At 48.1% G+C, this 19194-nt stretch overlaps 1 protein-coding gene across 1 annotated transcript in view; it reads right to left on the bottom strand.

The window, feature by feature from the left end:
- Positions 1-10: 10 nt before the first annotated feature.
- LOC147638971 (Nitrilase/cyanide hydratase and apolipoprotein N-acyltransferase family protein) overlaps positions 11-19194 on the bottom strand; it is a 69882-nt gene continuing 50698 nt past the window's right edge. Inside the window, exons 7-9 of the mRNA XM_086786119.1 lie at positions 2369-2471; positions 1575-1657; positions 11-254 (exon numbers count right to left, since the gene is read on the bottom strand). Of these exons, the coding sequence (XP_086642245.1) occupies positions 171-254; positions 1575-1657; positions 2369-2471 (270 nt within the window). The 3' untranslated portion in view covers positions 11-170. The remainder of the gene's footprint in view (positions 255-1574; positions 1658-2368; positions 2472-19194) is intronic.

The raw sequence follows: 19194 nt of genomic DNA, 5'->3' as shown, positions 1-19194 counted from the left end.
ACAAAACTTGTTTCAGAGAAAAGTATATCAAAAAGAATTATCCATCTTTCATTACAATCTCTAATCAAAAGCAAAATATTTCTGCATCAAATATTATTCCATATTTTAAAAAAAGGTCGTGTAAATTATCATTGTAGCTATGGTACAATGCAGCAGTCTATATTATCTCATCACAAAGATGAGGGCCTTTCATGAAGCGTCTCATTCTCCGAAAATGTACTATCTGTGCAGCCATATATGTTATACCTGCGATGCTGCCACATGGTAAACAGTTAGTTATACTTTTGATCACATGACATATGCACTGTAGTTTATTTGAGCTGCCCTTTACTAGTTGGATCCCGAAATATCCCAGAATTGGTCTAGAGACATCCATTGTTAATGTATACAACATGCAAACTTTGCTCATCTCTGCAATTTTCCATCATGAAAATTGAACATTTTGCATTGTGAAACCTGATTCCTAAATTTTGATTCTCATTGAAGATTTAAAGAGAGTTACAAATAGAGAGTCTAGAGCCCAAACTTCAGTGTGTCTGAGGTGGGTTTTCTTTGCTTTCTTGTACTAGGCAGGTTGCTATTTGATAGCCTCCACGCACCCCCCCCCCTTTGCTGTTATCCACCTAAAAACTGCTTCTCAAGCTTCAATCAGCAAGGTGTGAATATCCACAACCACCTCTTGATGGCTGAGATTTGGACAGCCACCTTCCTGCCACTTACTGCAGCCACATTGAGTGTCTAATCACCTGACTAATGGCAGATCTGCATTAAAAATAGTTGGCCTGCAAACCACTCTTCACTACTAGAAGGAGCTAATAACCTAATAAAGCCCACATGCCATGGAAGAGGATGTGTGGTTCCCCAACTGAAGAACGTCCACATTGAATGCCCTATTTAAATTCTTGAAGAACTTCCATGGCTTTTGACTGAAGTTATCAAGGTTCTGATACCAATGTTGCATGTGTTTTAAGTAGTCCAAACTCTCTACTAACAAAATACAAGTAATTTTCTGCAATACTGATTGCAATGCAGAAACACTGGTGACACTAAAACTGCCAAGAACTAACATTGATCTGGTAGGCAAAGATCAATGCCTGAAGTGCTTAAAGCAGAGTTGTTTTATGAACACCAAGGCTGGCTGACTTGACTACGTATTGGTTTTCCAGGTTGGCATCTAGGTTGGTCAATTGACTGTAAACAGAAAAGGGGTGGGCTGCCTAGGGTGTCTAGGTCTCCCTAATTGTTGCTGCTCTCGCCCACCCCAGGCCACCTAAGCACTGTGCCTGTTCTGTCACATAAACCACTGCTCACAAGAGCCACAACCACCACTGTGATGAATGCTACAATCCATACCAATCCATACGATGTGTGGTCCCTCAATCCTTTTCACAGCCACTGTGTAACTTGGGCATGGAAGCCTTCAGCATACCTTCCAGTATTTCGTTAAGAGGGTAAATTAGGTTGGGTACAGAACATGTGCTTTGCTAACAAATGCACTTGAAAAAAGATGTCTTGATTTCAGAACTTTGTCAAATACTATGCTTGCAATCACATGATAAAGAAAAGAGTGATACCTCAGAGATCGGCATCCGTGTCCTCACTGAACTCAAAAAGTCCAGATCCACTTCAGCCACTGCTAAACCCGTGCATAGACGATCTATTTTTTATCACACAAATATGAAGTCAAATGCTTGATCATAAGTACTTGGTATTGGAAAAAATGGCTTTTTAATAAAACACTTGCTTTCTTTTACAAAACTTGCCAATTGGTACATGCACCCCAGGAATGTGTCCAGAGGTACCCACATGCATAGGTAGTATGTGTATGCTCACACTGTTTTCTGCATCTTCACGGTGCACCTAATTTATGTTTACTAACAAGTATATGCTCGCTACATGCATGGCCAAAACAAATGCAATCATCAGTGATACTTTAATTACTCCAACCCTCATGCACATGCACTTGTGCAGGCATGCATCAACCCCTATGGATTTGCATTAGTTCATGTTAATAGGAAATTTAGAAATTCAATGTGATATGGACTCAACATGATATTATGTATGCACATGCATGCATGCATATGCATGCATACACTCCATTCATCCTAGGAGGTCCTTGACCGACTGGCAATCGTCTTACTACAAATGCAGATTGTGAAACCCTACGCAAGGAAATCTACACAATGAGTCTTAGGGGGGAGGGCATTGACAATGTCCTTGCTTGTGGAAATGATTAAGCTTTCAGGTATGTGATCAGTATCCTGGTAAGAGCAATCCATCTTTTGTATATTACCAAAATCAACCCCTCCATTCTAGTATAATTTGTACAGCCTCATACATACAGTGATAAAAAGGGGAACACGAGTACCTGTGCACCGACCAATCACAGTACCCCAAGGATCAATTATCATTGCATCCCCATAACTCTCTCTCTTCTCGTTATGTTTTCCAGTCTGTGCTGCAGCAATAACCTTTGAAAGGAGCATACAGCAAAATAATTTAGAGCTGGCACATTAGAAATGAAGGCGCACACACTAATGTTGTGCCAACACAAGAAGACATCAAGATTTTGATCATGTGTTGTCGCCTCTTGGATTTCATAATAAAAAAGGGACTTATAAGACAAGTTATGCACTACAAGTTATAATGACTCCCTCATGTGAGAAGAATCCATCACAGCTCCACGTGAGGGTGTGTAAATTGGCTATTCATTTGTTGGGGTAGGGCAACACAAGTTAATGTCTACTGGATTAAGTTAAATGCATGCTGTTCATAACTATCAAGCTGATTATTTCGTTGTTCAATGAGAATGACCTGTACAAGCTGCAAAAAAGAGAGAGAGAGAGAGAGAGAGAGAGAGAGAGAGAAATGAAAATGAAATGATATATTAACGTCTTCAAAAGGCCAAAATGACCTATGAGACCAAAAAGGTTTCAACAGTTGGTGGATCTGATACAATGTCTGTGTAAGGAAAGCTAAAAACAACTAAACAACTAACTGAAACTGAAACAACTACGAGGAAAAGTACGGTACCAGGAGCTCCTAATGGATAACATCTGGGAGGAAAACTCCAGCAACAAAGGTAAGCATCATACACATCACTATCCAAAGATGTCTCTCATTGGTCGATGGCGGATATCCTCAATGTCCTCCATGGTGAGTACTCTGACTGGACGTCTCCCATGCCGTGCTAGTATGGTCCTGATCCTCTGTTGTAGTCTCCGCCGGTGTCGAGATGGGCCTCTCATCTTGGGGCGCCTGGACCGCCCCAGCTCTATAGCCCGATCAATCAATGTACCTCTGGTGCGGCTGTACTCTGGGGCTAGCTGCAATGCCTGCTGACCTGACTGCTCAATCTCTGGTCAAAAGAAGTCTGTAATCTGCCTCTGTAGGTGTCTCTCCCTCTCTGATCCCCTCCCTCTCAGGAGACCCTCTCTATGTCTACGCAGCTCCAGCAAGAACAATCCGAGGCATCTCTGATCCTGGTATCTCATGACTCTAGAAAGTGGTCCAAAACCCTCTCTGAACAGGCAGTGAAAACGGCCTCGTATCTCATAATATACTGGACAGTGACATATGTAATGTAACTCTGTCTCTGGCTCCATCTGGCACAGCTGACAAATCCTGGCCTCAGCTGGTACTCCTCTGAATCTGCTAGTCTCAATCTCTAGCTGGTGTGAGGATGTGCGCATCTGACCAATAGCACACCGTACCCCATGAGAAAGATGAGTATCCATGTAGCTGGGTCTAATCACAAACCCATCCTCCGTGAGCTGGAGAAGATGATCTCTATAGAAAGCCATCTTCGTACCAAGCTCGTGTGTCGGCTGTATCCATGTCCTCCTAGTGTCCAGCTGAGTCAAGTCTTGCCTGATAAGTCTGGTAATCTCTGCCCGTGTGAGAGAGAGGGAGGGTGCATCCAGGGAGTACTGAAATGGAGGTAGCCTGTCCATACTAAAGCCATGCAGTTGGAACCAAGCTGTCATCTGTGCATACCAACATGATCCGTCTCCCTGTGATGCCAACTGTCGTGAAGACTCCAGGGCTAAGCGAGCATATCTGTCTCTAGGGAGAGCCCAAGTGCTATGTATATAGGAGACTGATCGAGTGAGTGCCTCTACTACCAATGGGGGGGCAGCCATCTCTGCACGGATAATATCATGTGGTACGGAGGCCTTGGCCCTAATCATCCGGGAAATCATAGAAACCAAGGACCTCTCCATACGTCTCCATCCATCAGTACTACCAGCTCGGCTGTGGTGATCCACTGAGGGTCCCCATATCTCCACTCCATACAGCATGGCTGAAGTGACCAAAGTGTCAAAGAGCCAGAGCTTTGTTTGAGGTTCCTGAAACTGAACCTGCGAACACATCCTCTCTAGTCTCCCCAATGCTGCATAAGCTCTGGTCAATCTGGTCTCCGCTGCTCTCCTCAAGGAAAATAGTGGGCCACTAAAAACCCAAGGGTCTATGAGACCAAATGATGTATACAAAATGTCCATGAAATCTCGTCATGGATGAAAAAAAGAAAAGGCAACAATAAACTAAAACTGAAAACTGATAGCTAAGATCTCAGACTCTGAGGTTATACAAGATGTGATCTTGGTATATGCCAGCTAGGTCGTGATGAAATGAACCTGTGTAGTGAGAGGCAGGTGTAGTAGTAGGTAGAGTGGGGAAAGTGCCAGAGAATGTAAAAGAGAGGTAAAGTGTGGTATGCACCAAGTGGGGGGGAGGGGGAGGGGGAGGGGATAGTGAAGTCATGAATATGGAATGCCAAGGCTGGGGATCCCAATAAGTAGTCAACTGTACTAAAGCTTCCACCATGTGGGAAGCAAGCAAGGCCTCCTGAGAAAGGCCATCTGGCCATCCTGTTATAAATATCAAGCCCGTAGCTAGCTCCCATGGCTAGGAGACATCTTCCAAAAACAGTAGTATGCCCCAAATCTTGTGATACTTTCTCCCTATATTTACGGGATCCAGGTCCCGTAGCAAGATGGGGTCTCCAAAATCAAGTAGGCGAACCTAATGACTCTCTGTCCAAGAATTAAAATCTCCTAGTAGGAGAATGTCACCTAGCTTGGAATACTTTGTAATGTCCTCATAAAGGGGCATGTATAGCGATTGCCCACTGGGTTGTGCATATGTGAATGTCTTTGGCAGGAAGTAGCAAGCTGTGATATGCACTGATCTGCCCGTGGTATTGACATTTCCCCGGAGCAGCACCTAGCCCCTCTTCTTTTGAGCATTCGGAAAAAGTTGTTAATGCTCGAGTTAAGCCAAGCTTTCCTTAGCTGGCGGAGTCGTCGTAACATGCAGTGGAAGTATTCGTGCTGGAGGATCCTGTCACACAAATGCTCACACCGTCTTCTGTATCCTGAGTTTCACGAGTTTAGCAATCCACTTTAATACTTCAAATTTTAAAGAGATATGAGAGAGAGAGATGAGAACTGTACACCGTATGGGGTTCCGAATTACCCACTGAAGGGCCCCCTATCCCGTTACCGAGATAGTATTTGCTTTATTATCTTTAAAGAGACTGACGGTGTGACTGACGATAAGCCGAACGCAAGACCTCTGAAGACCAAGTGTTGGGCTGAACTGTACACTACTGTAGAAGCACCAAAGATGTCCAATCTCGAGCCTATGCACTCTTCCCAATGGTATGAGGGAGGGATGCAAAGCTAGGGCTGAGAGAGGGGCTGTTTGGGACTGTTCTAGACTGTATATGAATACTGTAAATGAGTATGAATGCTGCGTTTTACCTTCACCAAGTGGCTGGAGCAAAACGATGAATGGATGAATGCTGAAAACTGTATGGATGCAGGGCTGAATGCTGGCTGAATGCTGAACTGATGCGTTTTATTGATGTAGATGGCTGAATGCTCATGCGTTTGAAGCGCCTAGGGCTGTAGGAGACAAACGCTGAAGAGAGGTGGCTAAAACTGCAATCGCTTATGCTCCTGAGGCTAAGGATGACAAGTGCTTGATTGCTCTCTTGCTGAATATAATGAATGATGGAATGATTATGCAAGGGCTGTATTTATATGGGCTGAATGAGCCAGTCGGCTGGCTATAGAGCTGGCCAACTGCTCATGTCCATAAATAATGTATAAATGTTGTGAAAAATGCTGAAAATAATGGAAAAAATACTAGAAAAATCCTAGATAAATACTGGATGCTATTTGGGGTTCCTGCAATGGTCTAGATGCTATGCATGAATGATGTGCAATGTGCAAGATGCTTTCTAATGCAAACCCTAAGGTTTCTACGGACTGTATATGCATGAATGCGTCTCTTTAAGTGGGTTAAGGACTTAGACGGACTGACGGACTTTCAACTTTCTACTGTAGTATGCCACGGGTCTATTGTCCTGCTGGAGAATTGCACCTATGGCTACATTGCTAACTTTAATATAGGTGCCAAGCTAAGCAGGAGAGAATGTCACATGCACTCTACACTGTAGTGCATGGTGACAAAGTGGCTCATCATCATCAGTGCAACTTTTGCGAGATAATCAGCTCTACATCAACGCCAAAAAGTATGTCTTTGGTGTTAAGGAAGTTCAATATTTGGGCTATATCATCGGTTCTGATGGGATTAGACTGGATCCATCAAAGGTTCATGAAATCTTAGATTGGGACATTCCTAAGACCGCCCAAGAAATCCGCTCATTCGTAGGTCTTTGTCAAGCCTATAGTACCCATCAGTTTTCTAACCTTGCAGCACCTCTTATCGACTTGCTCAAGGGGGTGAAGACTCGCAAGCAAAAAGTCTTAGTTACAAGCAAGGCGCTTGATGCATTCCGTGCACTCTAGAAAGCCGCCTCAAAAGTGCCTATATTAAAGTTAGCATCTTGGGATGAACCTTGTTTAAATTTGTAAATGAACCTTGTCTTTTTTAATGATCATTTACTATTTAAAAAATAGATGGGAAGCTTCTTAATTAAATTGCACCTTTTTTAGTAATAGAACAAGTCCTTTTCAATTAATCCCTCTCCTCTTCTTATTGTGCTGTATTCAATAGTTTGCACTAATGGCATTCTATGAGCGGCGGCATGGTTGTCGTTCATGCGTGGCTGAGCGACAATACATCGAGACAGCTCATTGTCGATGCCCTTTGCCTCTTCGAGAGAGCCTGACATTGCAAGATACAATCTCTAAGAGGGCTCGACGATGTCATTGCCCTCCCATGTGGTTTTGGGATGATGAAGATTGCTTGCTATTGCAAATGGTCCCAAGACACACTCGAAGACGAGCCCCCATATGGCGATCTGTGGTCCTAGTTGATGCTGAGGCACCTACCAGTCATGAGGATCAAGACAATAAAGCCCATGTAGAAAGTCACTTGTTGTAACTATTGCTAATGTTGAATGAATAAAGAATTTTATTTTTCTTCGAACTTTGTCGGCTCTATTGTGTACTTTCTTTTTTTAGAATCTCCTGGCACCTTGTCCTTATTGTCCATTGCAATGACCCTTGTTCCTCGGTCCTTCTTTGCAGTCTTTGCATCCATGGCCTCCATGGATCATTCCACCTCAAAGAAGTCTAAATCTACGGAGTGGTCTTGGTGGGATGAGATCCTCGCGGAGGGTGCCTACAAAACAAGAGGGGCGAAAAAGTGGACATGCAAATATTGTCTCCTTATGAAGTCAGGTATGCAACTCGTATTCGAGCACACATGCTTCATCAGCATGGACAAGATATTGCATTATGTACCAACATCACTAGTGAAGCACGAGAGGAGCTTTGTCAGAAAGACGAAGCAACGCGGGCATCTTCATTGGCTCGGAGAGCAGGGGTGGGAGTAGATCTTTCCACATATATGGGCACTTCAGGACAAACCTCTGGAACCACTAGGTCTTCATATGGTGGAATGCCTTCATTTTTTGGACCCACTACAAGTCCATTTGGTGCACCACCACCAGCAGTGGGCGTGAGGGGTACTGTTCGATCCAGGCAGAGTACACTTCACAGTAGATGGGACCCAAAGGAGGAGGAGGTGGATGGTACTGTTGCGCGCTTCTTCTACCATGATTCCATTGCCTTTCAGGCTGCTCGGTCCTTCTACTTCAAGGACATGGTGCGCAAGATTGCAGAGTATGGATCCACCTATACTCCATCATCAGATCTTTCCACATATATGGGCACTTCAGGACAAACCTCTGGAACCACTAGGTCTTCATATGGTGGAATGCCTTCATTTTTTGGACCCACTACAAGTCCATTTGGTGCACCACCACCAACAGTGGGCGTGAGGGGTACTGTTCGATCCAGGCAGAGTACACTTCAGAGTAGATGGGACCCAAAGGAGGAGGAGGTGGATGGTAGTGTTGCGCGCTTCTTCTACCATGATTCCATTGCCTTTCAGGCTGCTCGGTCCTTCTACTTCAAGGACATGGTGCGCAAGATTGCAGAGTATGGATCCACCTATACTCCATCATCAGAGGCATTGAGAACCACCTTACTAGCGAAGGAGAAGGACACAGTTGCTGCAGCAAAAGACATTGTTAGGTCCTCTTGGGACACGAATGGCATCACACTTATTGCAGATGGCTGGAGCGACACTCGGTCCAAATCCATTCATGGTGTCATTGCCTATTCCAGAGGGCAATCTTACTTTATCTCATCGCATGATGCATCCGAGACAGGGAAAAGTGCAGAAGCACTCTTCCTAGAGTGGTCAGCAGCCGTACAAGCGGTGGGTAAAGAGAAAGTGATCCACTTTGTAGCTGATGGAGAGAATGCGAACAAGGCAGCCGGCAGATTGTTGTGTGTCAGGTTTCCTCATATCACATTTTCTGTATGCATGGTGCACTGCCTCAACAATCTTCTCAAGGACATCGGGAAGTTGGATTGGGTTGCTCCCATCATAGAGCAAGCCACCCAGATTGTATCCTTCATTTATAGGCACACTTTCTTGTTGCCTGAGTTTAGGAAGAAGTCATCTAGAGATTTGAGCAAGTATTTAGACACTCGCTTCGGATACAACTTCCTCATGTTGGGGTCCCTTAACAAGTGTTCTAGTGCCCTAAAGCAGTTGACGGTGAGTGATGAGTATGAGAGGCATGCATTGTCTGGAACCGTTGTAGGGAAGGCAAGTGCGCCAAATATTGGGAACCCTCTTTGGTAGGAGCAGGTGAGACGCATCATAGCTTTGGGGAAGCTGATCATCCACTTGTTGAGGATGACAGATTCACTTCAGCCATGCATTGGAAAGATTTACGAGGGGATGGACAAGATGGTGGAAAAGTTGAAGCACATTGAGCAAGATGAACAGAAATACCAGGTTTTAAGGAAGCTATGCCAAGATAGATGGGATATGTACCATTCACCTATGCCTGCAACAGGTTGCATGGTTGATTCCCAGTTTCAAGCAGGGAATCAATACACAGATTTAGAGGTGGCAGATGGATGGGACATGATTTTGGAGAGACTTGAGCCTGACATTGCAAAGCAGAGAACTATCAAGGATCAACTAGCAGATTACGGGGCTTGCAAGAGGAGGTTTGGAAGAGCCAATGCTTTGGGAGATCGCTTCACCACTGATCCATGTGTTTGGTGGGAGGACTATGGGACAGACACTCCAGAGTTGCAACAATTGGCCATCAAGATTCTGAGCCAGGCGGTCAGTTCGTCTTGTTTGGAGCAACTAGGGAGCTCATTTAGCCATATCGCTTCAAAGAAGCGAAACGGGCTTGGCACTCAAAAGACCAATGATCTAATTTCTGTGAGTGCCAATTTGCATCTTCATGAGCAAAATGAGAACCCCCAATCTTGGAAGCATTGGTCAGAGGAGGATGAGAAGGGTTCAGAGGCAGAGGAGCATGCCAGTTTACCGCCTACGCCGATAGCTACTTTTGGGCGAAGCAGGGGATAGCGGCTCCAATGACTTTCTATATTATGATGATTTGGGCTTAGACGATGTGCATCTCTCGCAAGTTTGAGTCTACTCATGAGTTCCAAACTTGGCTGATGTATTTGCATTGTTCTTTCTATTCTTAATTCAACAAGAAATTGACTTCATCTTGAGGTGTCGTTTATGCAAATTTGAGAAAGTCTTGCTGTTGAGTTTGTAATTACTAGTTTTTGGTTCTAAAGTTAATTTATCAAGTATATGTGCCGTTTCCTAGCCGTTCCCGTTTCCCACGGTTCTCGTTTCCGTTTCCAAGGGGGGTGCCGTTTCTATTTCCCTTTTCCGTTTCTGGCGACTATGGTTTAATGCCCTATAGTTTACACAAAGGCGTGCAAACTTGTCCTTCTTTTGGACAAATAGGATAGGTGCAGCAAATGGTGAGGAAGAAGGCCGAATGAATCCGGCTTGGAGAAGCTCAGATAACTGTTTTTCTAACTCGCCCTCTAAAGTCTTGGAAAGAAGATAGGGAACTTGCTAGGAGGATCTAATCCAAGGACCACATCAATATAATGGTCCTCAGGGCGAGAGGGTGGGAGACTGGGCGGGAGATCGTCCCTAAGCATAATGTCCTGATGTCTGGATAGGAGGTCTGCTAACTGAGGGACTGAAGATGAAATGGATGCTACCAATGAGGTAGAGGCTGTTTGAGCACGAACATAAAGTAGTGCTCCTTCTGCTCCTTTGTGGATAGCTCGTCTGGCCCGGAGATGCGAAATCAATGGGATGCCAAGAATGCTTCTATCCCCATGAATCATGACAGGCTCCGTAAAACCTTTACAAACAGTAAAAGTGTCCTGCTCCCAATCGGGAATAGGCTCATACTGACGGAACCACTGAATTCCTAAGATCATGTCACACCCCAACAGAGGCGAGACGATGAAATCTTGTTGAAATGAGGCTTTCTGAACTTCAAAGACAAATTGCTGTGCCTTCTGGGAAATGTGGGTGCAAAGACCAAGTGTAAACCCATCCACATCCAGATGATATGGGACTAATGTGCAGTTCATTTTGTTAGCCAACTGGGAAGAGATGGCATCTTCAGAACTGCCCATATCAAACAGGACTACAAACTGTCAGCCCTTGGCAGAGCCGTAAGCTCGGATGAGGCTTTTCTACGTAGCATCGCTCTCACCCTCCTGCTTAGCATCAAATACCACTGATGGCATAGGATGCATAGAAGGTAAAAGTTGAACCGCATTGGTGGTAGTAGGCGGGGCTGGAGGAGCTAGGGAGGCTGTGGCAACTATGGCAGAAGGGGCTTTAGTGGCTTGTTCCGCTTGCAATTTGTGGCAATCCTTCTTACCATGCCCTATGATGTGACAGAAAAAACATCTGTTTTCTAACTGATACTTCTTTTGCTCCTCTGGAGGAAGATAACCTCCAGTAATGTCTGCTTTAGCCTTTTCAGTGGGGGTTTTCTTAGGCTTAGATTCTTTATCTTTCTTACCCCCTGAACTGGAGCTATTACTGCCGTCCTTCTTAGCATCTTTAGAAGATGCATTACCTTTCCCTGGCTGTGCAGTGGATTGCTGCTGATGGGGTTTGGTACTGGACTGAGATGACTGCTTGGGCTTGCCTCCGTTCACCTTCATTTCTTCATTCTGAGCGAGAGTCAAAGCCCGGTCATATGTACTGGATTCAAAGTTACGAACTGTGAACCGAATGTTAGGATCCAATCCATGAATGAATTGCTCCATCTTGGCCTGCGTAGATAACCCTAACTGTTGTGCTAAAGTAATAACCTTTCCGGAAAACTGAAGCACTGCGGATCCACTCTGTCTGAGTCCATAGAACTCATCTGCCAGACCGGTCATGTATTGGGGCGGGAGGAATCTGGTCTTTAGATCATGGACAAAGGTATCCCAGCTAAAAGCTGTGACACCTGTGGTTTGGTTTATATAAAGATTAGACCAATGCTGCCACCAAGTGACTGCCTCACCAGTGAGATGGGGAGCTACTACGTGGACTCTATCCTGAGGATCTGTGATCCTAGCAAATGGAAAATGAGTAGTAAATTGATGAATCAACTGATTTACTGCTAAATGATCACACTTACCATCATACTTACTGAAATTAGGTTGACTTCGAATGACGGTAGTTGATGTTGCGGACTCTTGGTTGGTGGCACCTGAGGCTGGGGATGCTGAAGAGGTGTTGGTATCTAAGATGGATGACCTCCTTTTTCCTTTGGTGCTCGAGTAGCATACGTTCTTGATCGAGCTCTCGTTGGTGCTCTCGAGCGGCGAGTTCAGCTTGACGCGATCTTCGTCGATCCTGCGTTGGGCTTCATCATAGTCCTGTCTTTCTGCTTTTTCTTGTTGCTTTCTAGCTTCTGCTTCTGCTTTTTCTTCTCTCCTTCGGGCCTCATCTTCTCTCCTTTGTTGTTCCATCTGAAAGAAGAGGGAGAGCTGGAGGCGGAGGAGGATGTGCTGCTGCTGCCTCCAAGAGTTGGAGACGCACCATGAGCAGCTGGTTCTAAGCTCTAAGAAGAGCTATGGTGTCTGTTGTAGTCGGAAGAGCAAGGTCTCCTTCTGGGGAGACGTCTTTCGGCTGATGAGTACTCTCTTCTGTAGACATGATACTGAAGTCCGTGGTCGTGCCGGAACGCAATCTGACCATCCAAGGATGCCCCCACGCTAGGATATGGTGTGTGTGGACAAGCTGAATCTGATACCAATGTAACATGCAACGGCAGTATTCATATTGGAGGATCCTGTCCCACAAATGCTCACACCGTCTTCTGTATCCTGAGTTTCACGAGTTAGCAATCCACTTTAATACTTCAAACTTTAAAGAGATATGAGAGAGAGAGATGAGAGCTGTACACTATATGGGGTCCCAAATTACCCACTGAAGGACCTTCTATCCCGTTACCGAGGTAGTATTTGCTTTATTATCTTTAAAGAGACTGACGGTGTGACTGACGATAAGCCAAACGCAAGACCTCTGAAGACCAAGTGTTGGGCTGAACTGTACACTGCTGTAGAAGCACCAAAGATGTCCAATCTCGAGCCTATGCACTCTTCCCAATGGTATGAGGGAGGGATGCTAAGCTAGGGCTGAGAGAGGGGCTGTTTGGGACTGTTATAGACTGTATATGAATGCTGTAAATGAGTATGAATGCTGCGTTTTACCTTCACCAAGTGGCTGGAGTAAAACGATTAATGCATGAATGCTGAAAACTGTATGGATGCAGAAAACGCAAGGCTGAATGCTGAACTGATGCGTTTTACTGATGTAGATGGCTGAACGCTCATGCGTTTGAGGCGCCTAGGGCTGTAGGAGACAAACGCTGAAGAGAGGTGGCTGAAACTGCAATCGCTTATGCTCTTGAGGCTGAGGATGACAAGCGCTTGATTGCTCTCTTGCTCAATATGATGAATGATGGAATGATTATGCAAGGGCCTTAGGGCTGTATTTATATGGGCTGAATGAGCCAGTCGGCTGGCTACAGAGATGGCTGATTGCTCATGTCCATAAATAATGTATAAATGCTGTGAAAAATGTTGAAAAATACTAGAAAAATCCTAGATAAATCCTAGATGCTATCTGGGGTTCCTGCAATGGTCTGGATGCTATGCATGAATGATGTGCAATGTGCAGGATACTTTCTAATGCAAACCCTAAGGTTTCCACTGACTGTATATGCATGAATGCGTCTCTTTAAGTGGGTTAAGGGACGTAGACTGACTGACTGACTTGCTATGGCTGAGAATGACCTACGTAGCTCGTGCCTGACTTATCCTAGACTGAAGATTAAAATGGGGTCACAACATACGACAAATATCATCCTAAATGGAACTAATACTGTTCAATGTTGCCCTGATGATGATGAGCCAGTTTGTCACCATGCACTACAGTGCAGAGTGCATGTGACAGTCGTGGTGGCGAGCCAGGCTCTTCTCACCACCATGTGGTACATCACTTCTCACGTTCAACGGTTGATCCACAACTTCCTCATTTCTCTTAGCCCGCAACCCCATTCTAGGAGGTCCTGGGCCCAGAGTCCGAGATGGATCTTTGCAAAGATGCAGGCCTGTGGCTTTAGCTCAGCATTCGAGAACAAATTTGCAGCCAACTTCCTTCGAGCTTTGGACCACCTCAGACCGGCCCTTCAGCAGTCCTCCCCAGCTTCAACAAAGGAGCGCCTCCGATAGCCCTTGATATGGTTCCCTCTGGTTTGGTTACCCAATGGTCACATGATAGGTGCCCGTCAACATGTGTCGTGGGGAGCTCTGAGCATGGGCAGTCCCTGGGATTGCTTACTTTTCAGACAGCTTCCCCCGGAGGCCCATTCGAGGAGCCTCACTGGGATACAAGGCAAGAACAGACTTAGCCTTGACATCGACTCATCCATCCCCCTTGAGTGGCTTACCCCGATCCCGGACCCTCCTCCCCCACAGGCCCTAGCAAGGAGCCTCGCTGGGGTATGAGGCAGGAAGACTTGGCCTTGACATCGACTCTTCCATCCCCCCTGAGTGGCTTATCCCGATCCCAGACCCTCCTCCCCTGGCACCCCCTTCTTTGCTGTTGGCACTTGGTTGATCATCACAGTCTGTTTCAGGTGTGACCATCTACATGAGTCCCAACGTCATTGCCTTTGGAATTGCCCGAGGCTCAACAAGTTTTTTTTTTTTTCCGAGAAAAGATCCTTTCATTAGTTATATAAAAACGCCCGTAGGGCTACAAAAGATCCTCTCCTGCTCATAAGAAAACAGAGCAGAGAACAAAGCAAGGCAGCTAGGGGGACTCTCCCTAGGTGCTGAAAAGTACAAGTATCAGTACAAAGAACTGAGGGGCTCTATCATACAATAGGAGGGGGGGAAAGCCAAACAGGTGGCCTGTAGTGCCAACGGGGGGACCCCGCGTGTAGGGTATATAAGGGACCACTGCGCCAGGTGGTGTGAAAGGCCTGGCGCCGCAAGATCGCCTCATCCAAGTCGCCCCGGATGCGATCATACTGTCCTCGCAGGGTGTGGATCAACTCCTGCCAAATCCCCCGAACAATCTCTGCTGGTGGCTCCAGTCTCCCCTCAAAGGCCCTGAGACACCGGGCCCTCCAGGTGAACCAGATGGTGAGGCTGCTGACGAGCTCCCATCGTAGATCCCTCTCCTGTGTCCAGCCGGCGGACGAGAAATCCAGTGAAGGAACAAGGCAAGGCTGGCCCCTAATGAATCTGATGGCCTGGCTGTCCTGCTCTGTCTCATAGCCCATAGCGGGCCCTGACGAAGTCGACCAAGCAGCGGCACCCCACGTATACATACCCTCCGGAGAGGGGGGGGCCAGAATGCGTAGCATCCGCAGCCAAATCTGCTGCGCCTGAGGGCAGTCCCATAGGCAATGTCTCTGTGTCTCCATAGGGTGGCCGCATCGGACGCGCAGGCTGCCGGAAGACCGCTGTAGACAAGCCAGGTGCCAACTGCAGGGCCCCTGTGGGCGACCAGCCACTGGAAAGTCGAGATCCTGCGTGCCTGTCGACTAGCCCAGAGCCTGGTCCAAAAATCCTCCAGGAACTCCTGTGAGAGTCCTTGAAGCCGCCAATGCCCCGATGCGCAGTTGGAGAGACCATCCTCCTCGCCGTCAAAATATGTCGCCCCAACCCAACAGTATACTGGAAAAAGGTGATCTCTGTGGCCTCAAGGGATGCATAAGGATCATGCCACTCGTACTCGCCAGGGTCCCACTGGAGTCGGGCCAAGGGGCGCGCTGCATATGCCCATATGCGCCAATCAGAGTCCACATCTGCAGGGTCTGGGTCAATATGCCACTTCCGAGAAGCGGCGGCCACTACCCGTATTCTCTAAAAGATGCACTCTGCAACCAAAGGCGACTCCACCTCCACTCTCTGAAGTCTGCCCTCATCCTGGATCTCATAGTAGAGGCATCTGCCATCCTCAGTGCAAGCTCTGACAGCAATCAGGATCTCCAACTGTGTAAAGGCTCCCATCCACCGTGGGGCCACGGGCTCGAGAGGCGTGAACCACTCCTTTGTGAGTGCCTCCTGAATGTCATCCCTCATAATCAACCCCTCTCTGAAGTGACTCAGCCTCTCCACCTGGATCTCCTCTGGGAGACTGCAGAAGGCCTGCCAGTCTCCAAAATTGCGTGCTGGGCCTGCCGCCAATGGTCCCCAGGCTAGACGCGGCCGAGAACCCAGCATATGACCCTGCTCTGTGCGAACCGCTGGGCTCCAGATGAGCGGCTGTCTGGCCCGCTCCTCATCACAAGGAGGAGGTCTCTGAGAGAGCCCCGGTCTCAGCAACTCCCAAGCTCTCAGGATGCTCCGGCATGGTAAGTCTCCTCTGCGGTGCTCGAGCAAGGTCGGTGCTTAGAGCCCTCCGGACTGCAGGTGAACGCCAGGGGACTGCCAGGGCCTCCCGGGGAGCTGAGGCGAGCGGGGGGGGGAGGAGGGGGGGGAGAAGGGGGTGGAGAAGGAGCTGCTGCCGAAACCGGAGCGGGGACGGGAGGAGGCGAAGGTGGAAGCGAGGCGGGAGGGGGGGACGGGGGAGGGGGGAGGGGGGGCGAAGGAGGGGGTGCTGGCATCTCCTGGTCCTCGGTCGGCACTGGGGTCTCCTCCTCGAGGGGAGCAAAGCTGTTCCTCACGGGAACCCAGTGATGCTGAGACTGTGGTTGCTGCTGTGGCTGTCTCCCTTGACGGCGCCCCTATCCAGGCTGCCACTCCGAGGTCTTTGTAGGCTGAGCAGGTGTCCCGGAGGCTGCCTGCCGAGCCGCATCTGTGGGCGGGCAACCAGGGGCCTCCTGCTGCGGTGAAGGTTGGGGTCTCCTGCGAGGGCAGGCCTTGGCCAGGTGGCTGACCTGTCTGCAAATACAGCACTGGTTCGGGAGCCCCGAGAACTCCACTCTCTGATCAATCCATCCCCCCCCCTATCCTAGGTAGCTGAATGACCTTCGAAAGGGAGGATATGTCAAGAACCAAAACTCTGACTGAGGGTAGCCCAGCTGCTCTAGCCACCACTGAAGCTGCTGTGGGGCCAGTCTCGAGCACCGAGCCCACCAGTGCTCCTAGCCTCGAAAGGAGCGGAAGAAACTCGCGGCGGAGTCCAGGGAAGCAAACTGTAACATGGAAAAGGCGCTCTCCCTGCTTGGCCGCTGCTAGGTCAAAGCCATGCTGCTAGGGTTTGAAGAATGCCCGAGCACCCCTGATGTCAAGGGGACTCATGGCTAGGACCTGGGCCACGCTTTGGGCTGTCTAGAACTCGATCTGGTAGTGTCCACGGCTCAGTAGCTGAACGTCCAAGATCTTGCCCACATCTGCAAGAAGACAGGCCTGGAGAAGATCCCGGATCTCCCCTCTGCTGGGGCGAGTGCCGACTATACGGCAGATGGTGGAATGTGCCTGGAGGCGTTCCACCTCTGCAGCGAGGCTCGCTTCCTCTTCCGGCGAAAGAGAAAGCCTGATGGGGGTATCCTCAGGGGCGGGCGAGGGGGCTGCGGAAGAGTCCCTCTAAGGTGGGGCGGGAGGAGCCTCCATCAGTGTTTGAAGCTTTGTCGAAGGCGAAGCGTAAACGGAAAACCCTGCAGGCACCGAGCTGCACAAACGGTAGATCGAGGAACGGCAGAGGAGGGGGAGAAAACAAAAGAGGGGAAAAAAGAAAAAGAGGGGAGGGGATTTCAAATACAGGCGGCAAGGCCGCGGGGGGGGGGGGGGGGGGGGGGGGGGGGGGGGGAAGAGAGACGGAGCAAAAAAAAGGGGGGGGGGGGGGGAGGGCTGGCGCGAATAAAGAGAGCAGTGGAGGGGGGGGGCTGGCGCGAACGAGCAGAGGCGGTGGGGGGGGTGCGATAGAGCACAGGCGCGGGGGGGGGGGGGGGGTAGCGCGAATGAGAACTGGCGGGAGGGCACAGGCGGCAGAAGAGCAGAGGCGGGGGAGCGCTAAAGAGCAGAGGCGGGTGATAGTCGAGGGCAGATAGGAGGCGGGGAAGGGGTGAGCGAACAGGCTGCAGCGCGAGCAGGGGGGGGGGGGGGGCGGAAGCTTCAGCGAGTGTGACAAGTTTTGCTCCAGGCTCAACAAGTTTGGTAGAGGATTCTACACATCTTCACTATGGACAATGTAATGGCGCAAGCACCAAAAAGAACCGATCCTAGATTGAATACACTTGCAAATGAATGAGAAATCACACTGAAGATAAGATAGCCTCGCCCAACACATCACTAGCCGGAACGGGCCGACCCCCCCTTTAGGAAAAACTTCATTCCACAGAGTATCTCTTTTGTACAAGTATGAGGGTGCTATGCACCAAATTTCCAACACATGCATAAAAACAATGACAAACAACAAGAGATAGCTTATCCAAGCCACACAACAAAGATAAGCAACACTAGTGAATCCTCTCCTCTGGGGAAGCCCTCAACAATTTAAAACTCTTTCCCTTCTTGGAAAGGCCTCTGTGAATAGCTTGACTTCTATGCTCAGCTTCAATATCCTTCCATGGGTAAGAGTTCAAACAGGTCAAAACAGAATCGAACTGCAGTTAATGCTTTGCCCAGGTGCTGTCGTACAATTTCCACCCCTTATGTAGCCCTGACATGCAACTATACAAGTGGTATAGCTAAAAAAACAGCCGTACAGGGTGGTACAGCAGATGGAGCAGTCGCACAGGGTGATACAGCAGAAGGAACAGTCACACAGGGTGGTACATCAGGAGAAACAGCCGTACAGCAGGTACCACAACTATGGTTGGCTGTTCATAACAGTTATTTCAGTTGGGAAGAGCCGTACAGCAAGTACGACGGCTGGGGTCAGCCGTACAGCAGGCGACCACAATCACCAGTACTAAGGTAGTGTCGCACAGCAGGAGCCACCACTGGGAAAGAGCCGTACGTATAGCCTTCATTTGGACATGGCGGAAGGAGAGCACGTCGACTTGCTTTATGGGTTTAGGGGGGTCAGTTTTGGAAAGCCCACGTAAATGGAAGGTTTCCTTTGGTGATGGCTGGCAACTTCTATTCTTTTCCTTCTTTACACGAATACTTAATGCTAAATAAGTTGTCCACTACACATGTGGTGCCCAATATTATTAGTAATGTGCAGCCTTATTTAAGTGAATGTGAACACAAGAGCTTATAATTTGGTCACCATAAAATGTACCCTTTTTGGCCTCTTTTAAAATGCTTTAGACCCTCTAAAATACCATAAATTTGTCAGCAAACAAAGGCACTCCACTCGGGATAAGCAATATGCCAGGTGTCCCGGCACTACCTATCCCTTCACACATCCATTTAGGCAGGACACGAAAACACGTCATTCTCTAGCAAAAAT

Source organism: Cibotium barometz, chromosome 4 (genome assembly GCF_041138505.1).
Source record: "Cibotium barometz isolate CiBa-2024 chromosome 4, ASM4113850v1, whole genome shotgun sequence".
In the NCBI taxonomy this organism is placed as follows: domain Eukaryota; kingdom Viridiplantae; phylum Streptophyta; class Polypodiopsida; order Cyatheales; family Cibotiaceae; genus Cibotium; species Cibotium barometz.
Note: the sequence above shows the minus strand (reverse complement) of the source record. Positions and strands in the feature narration are given on the sequence as shown.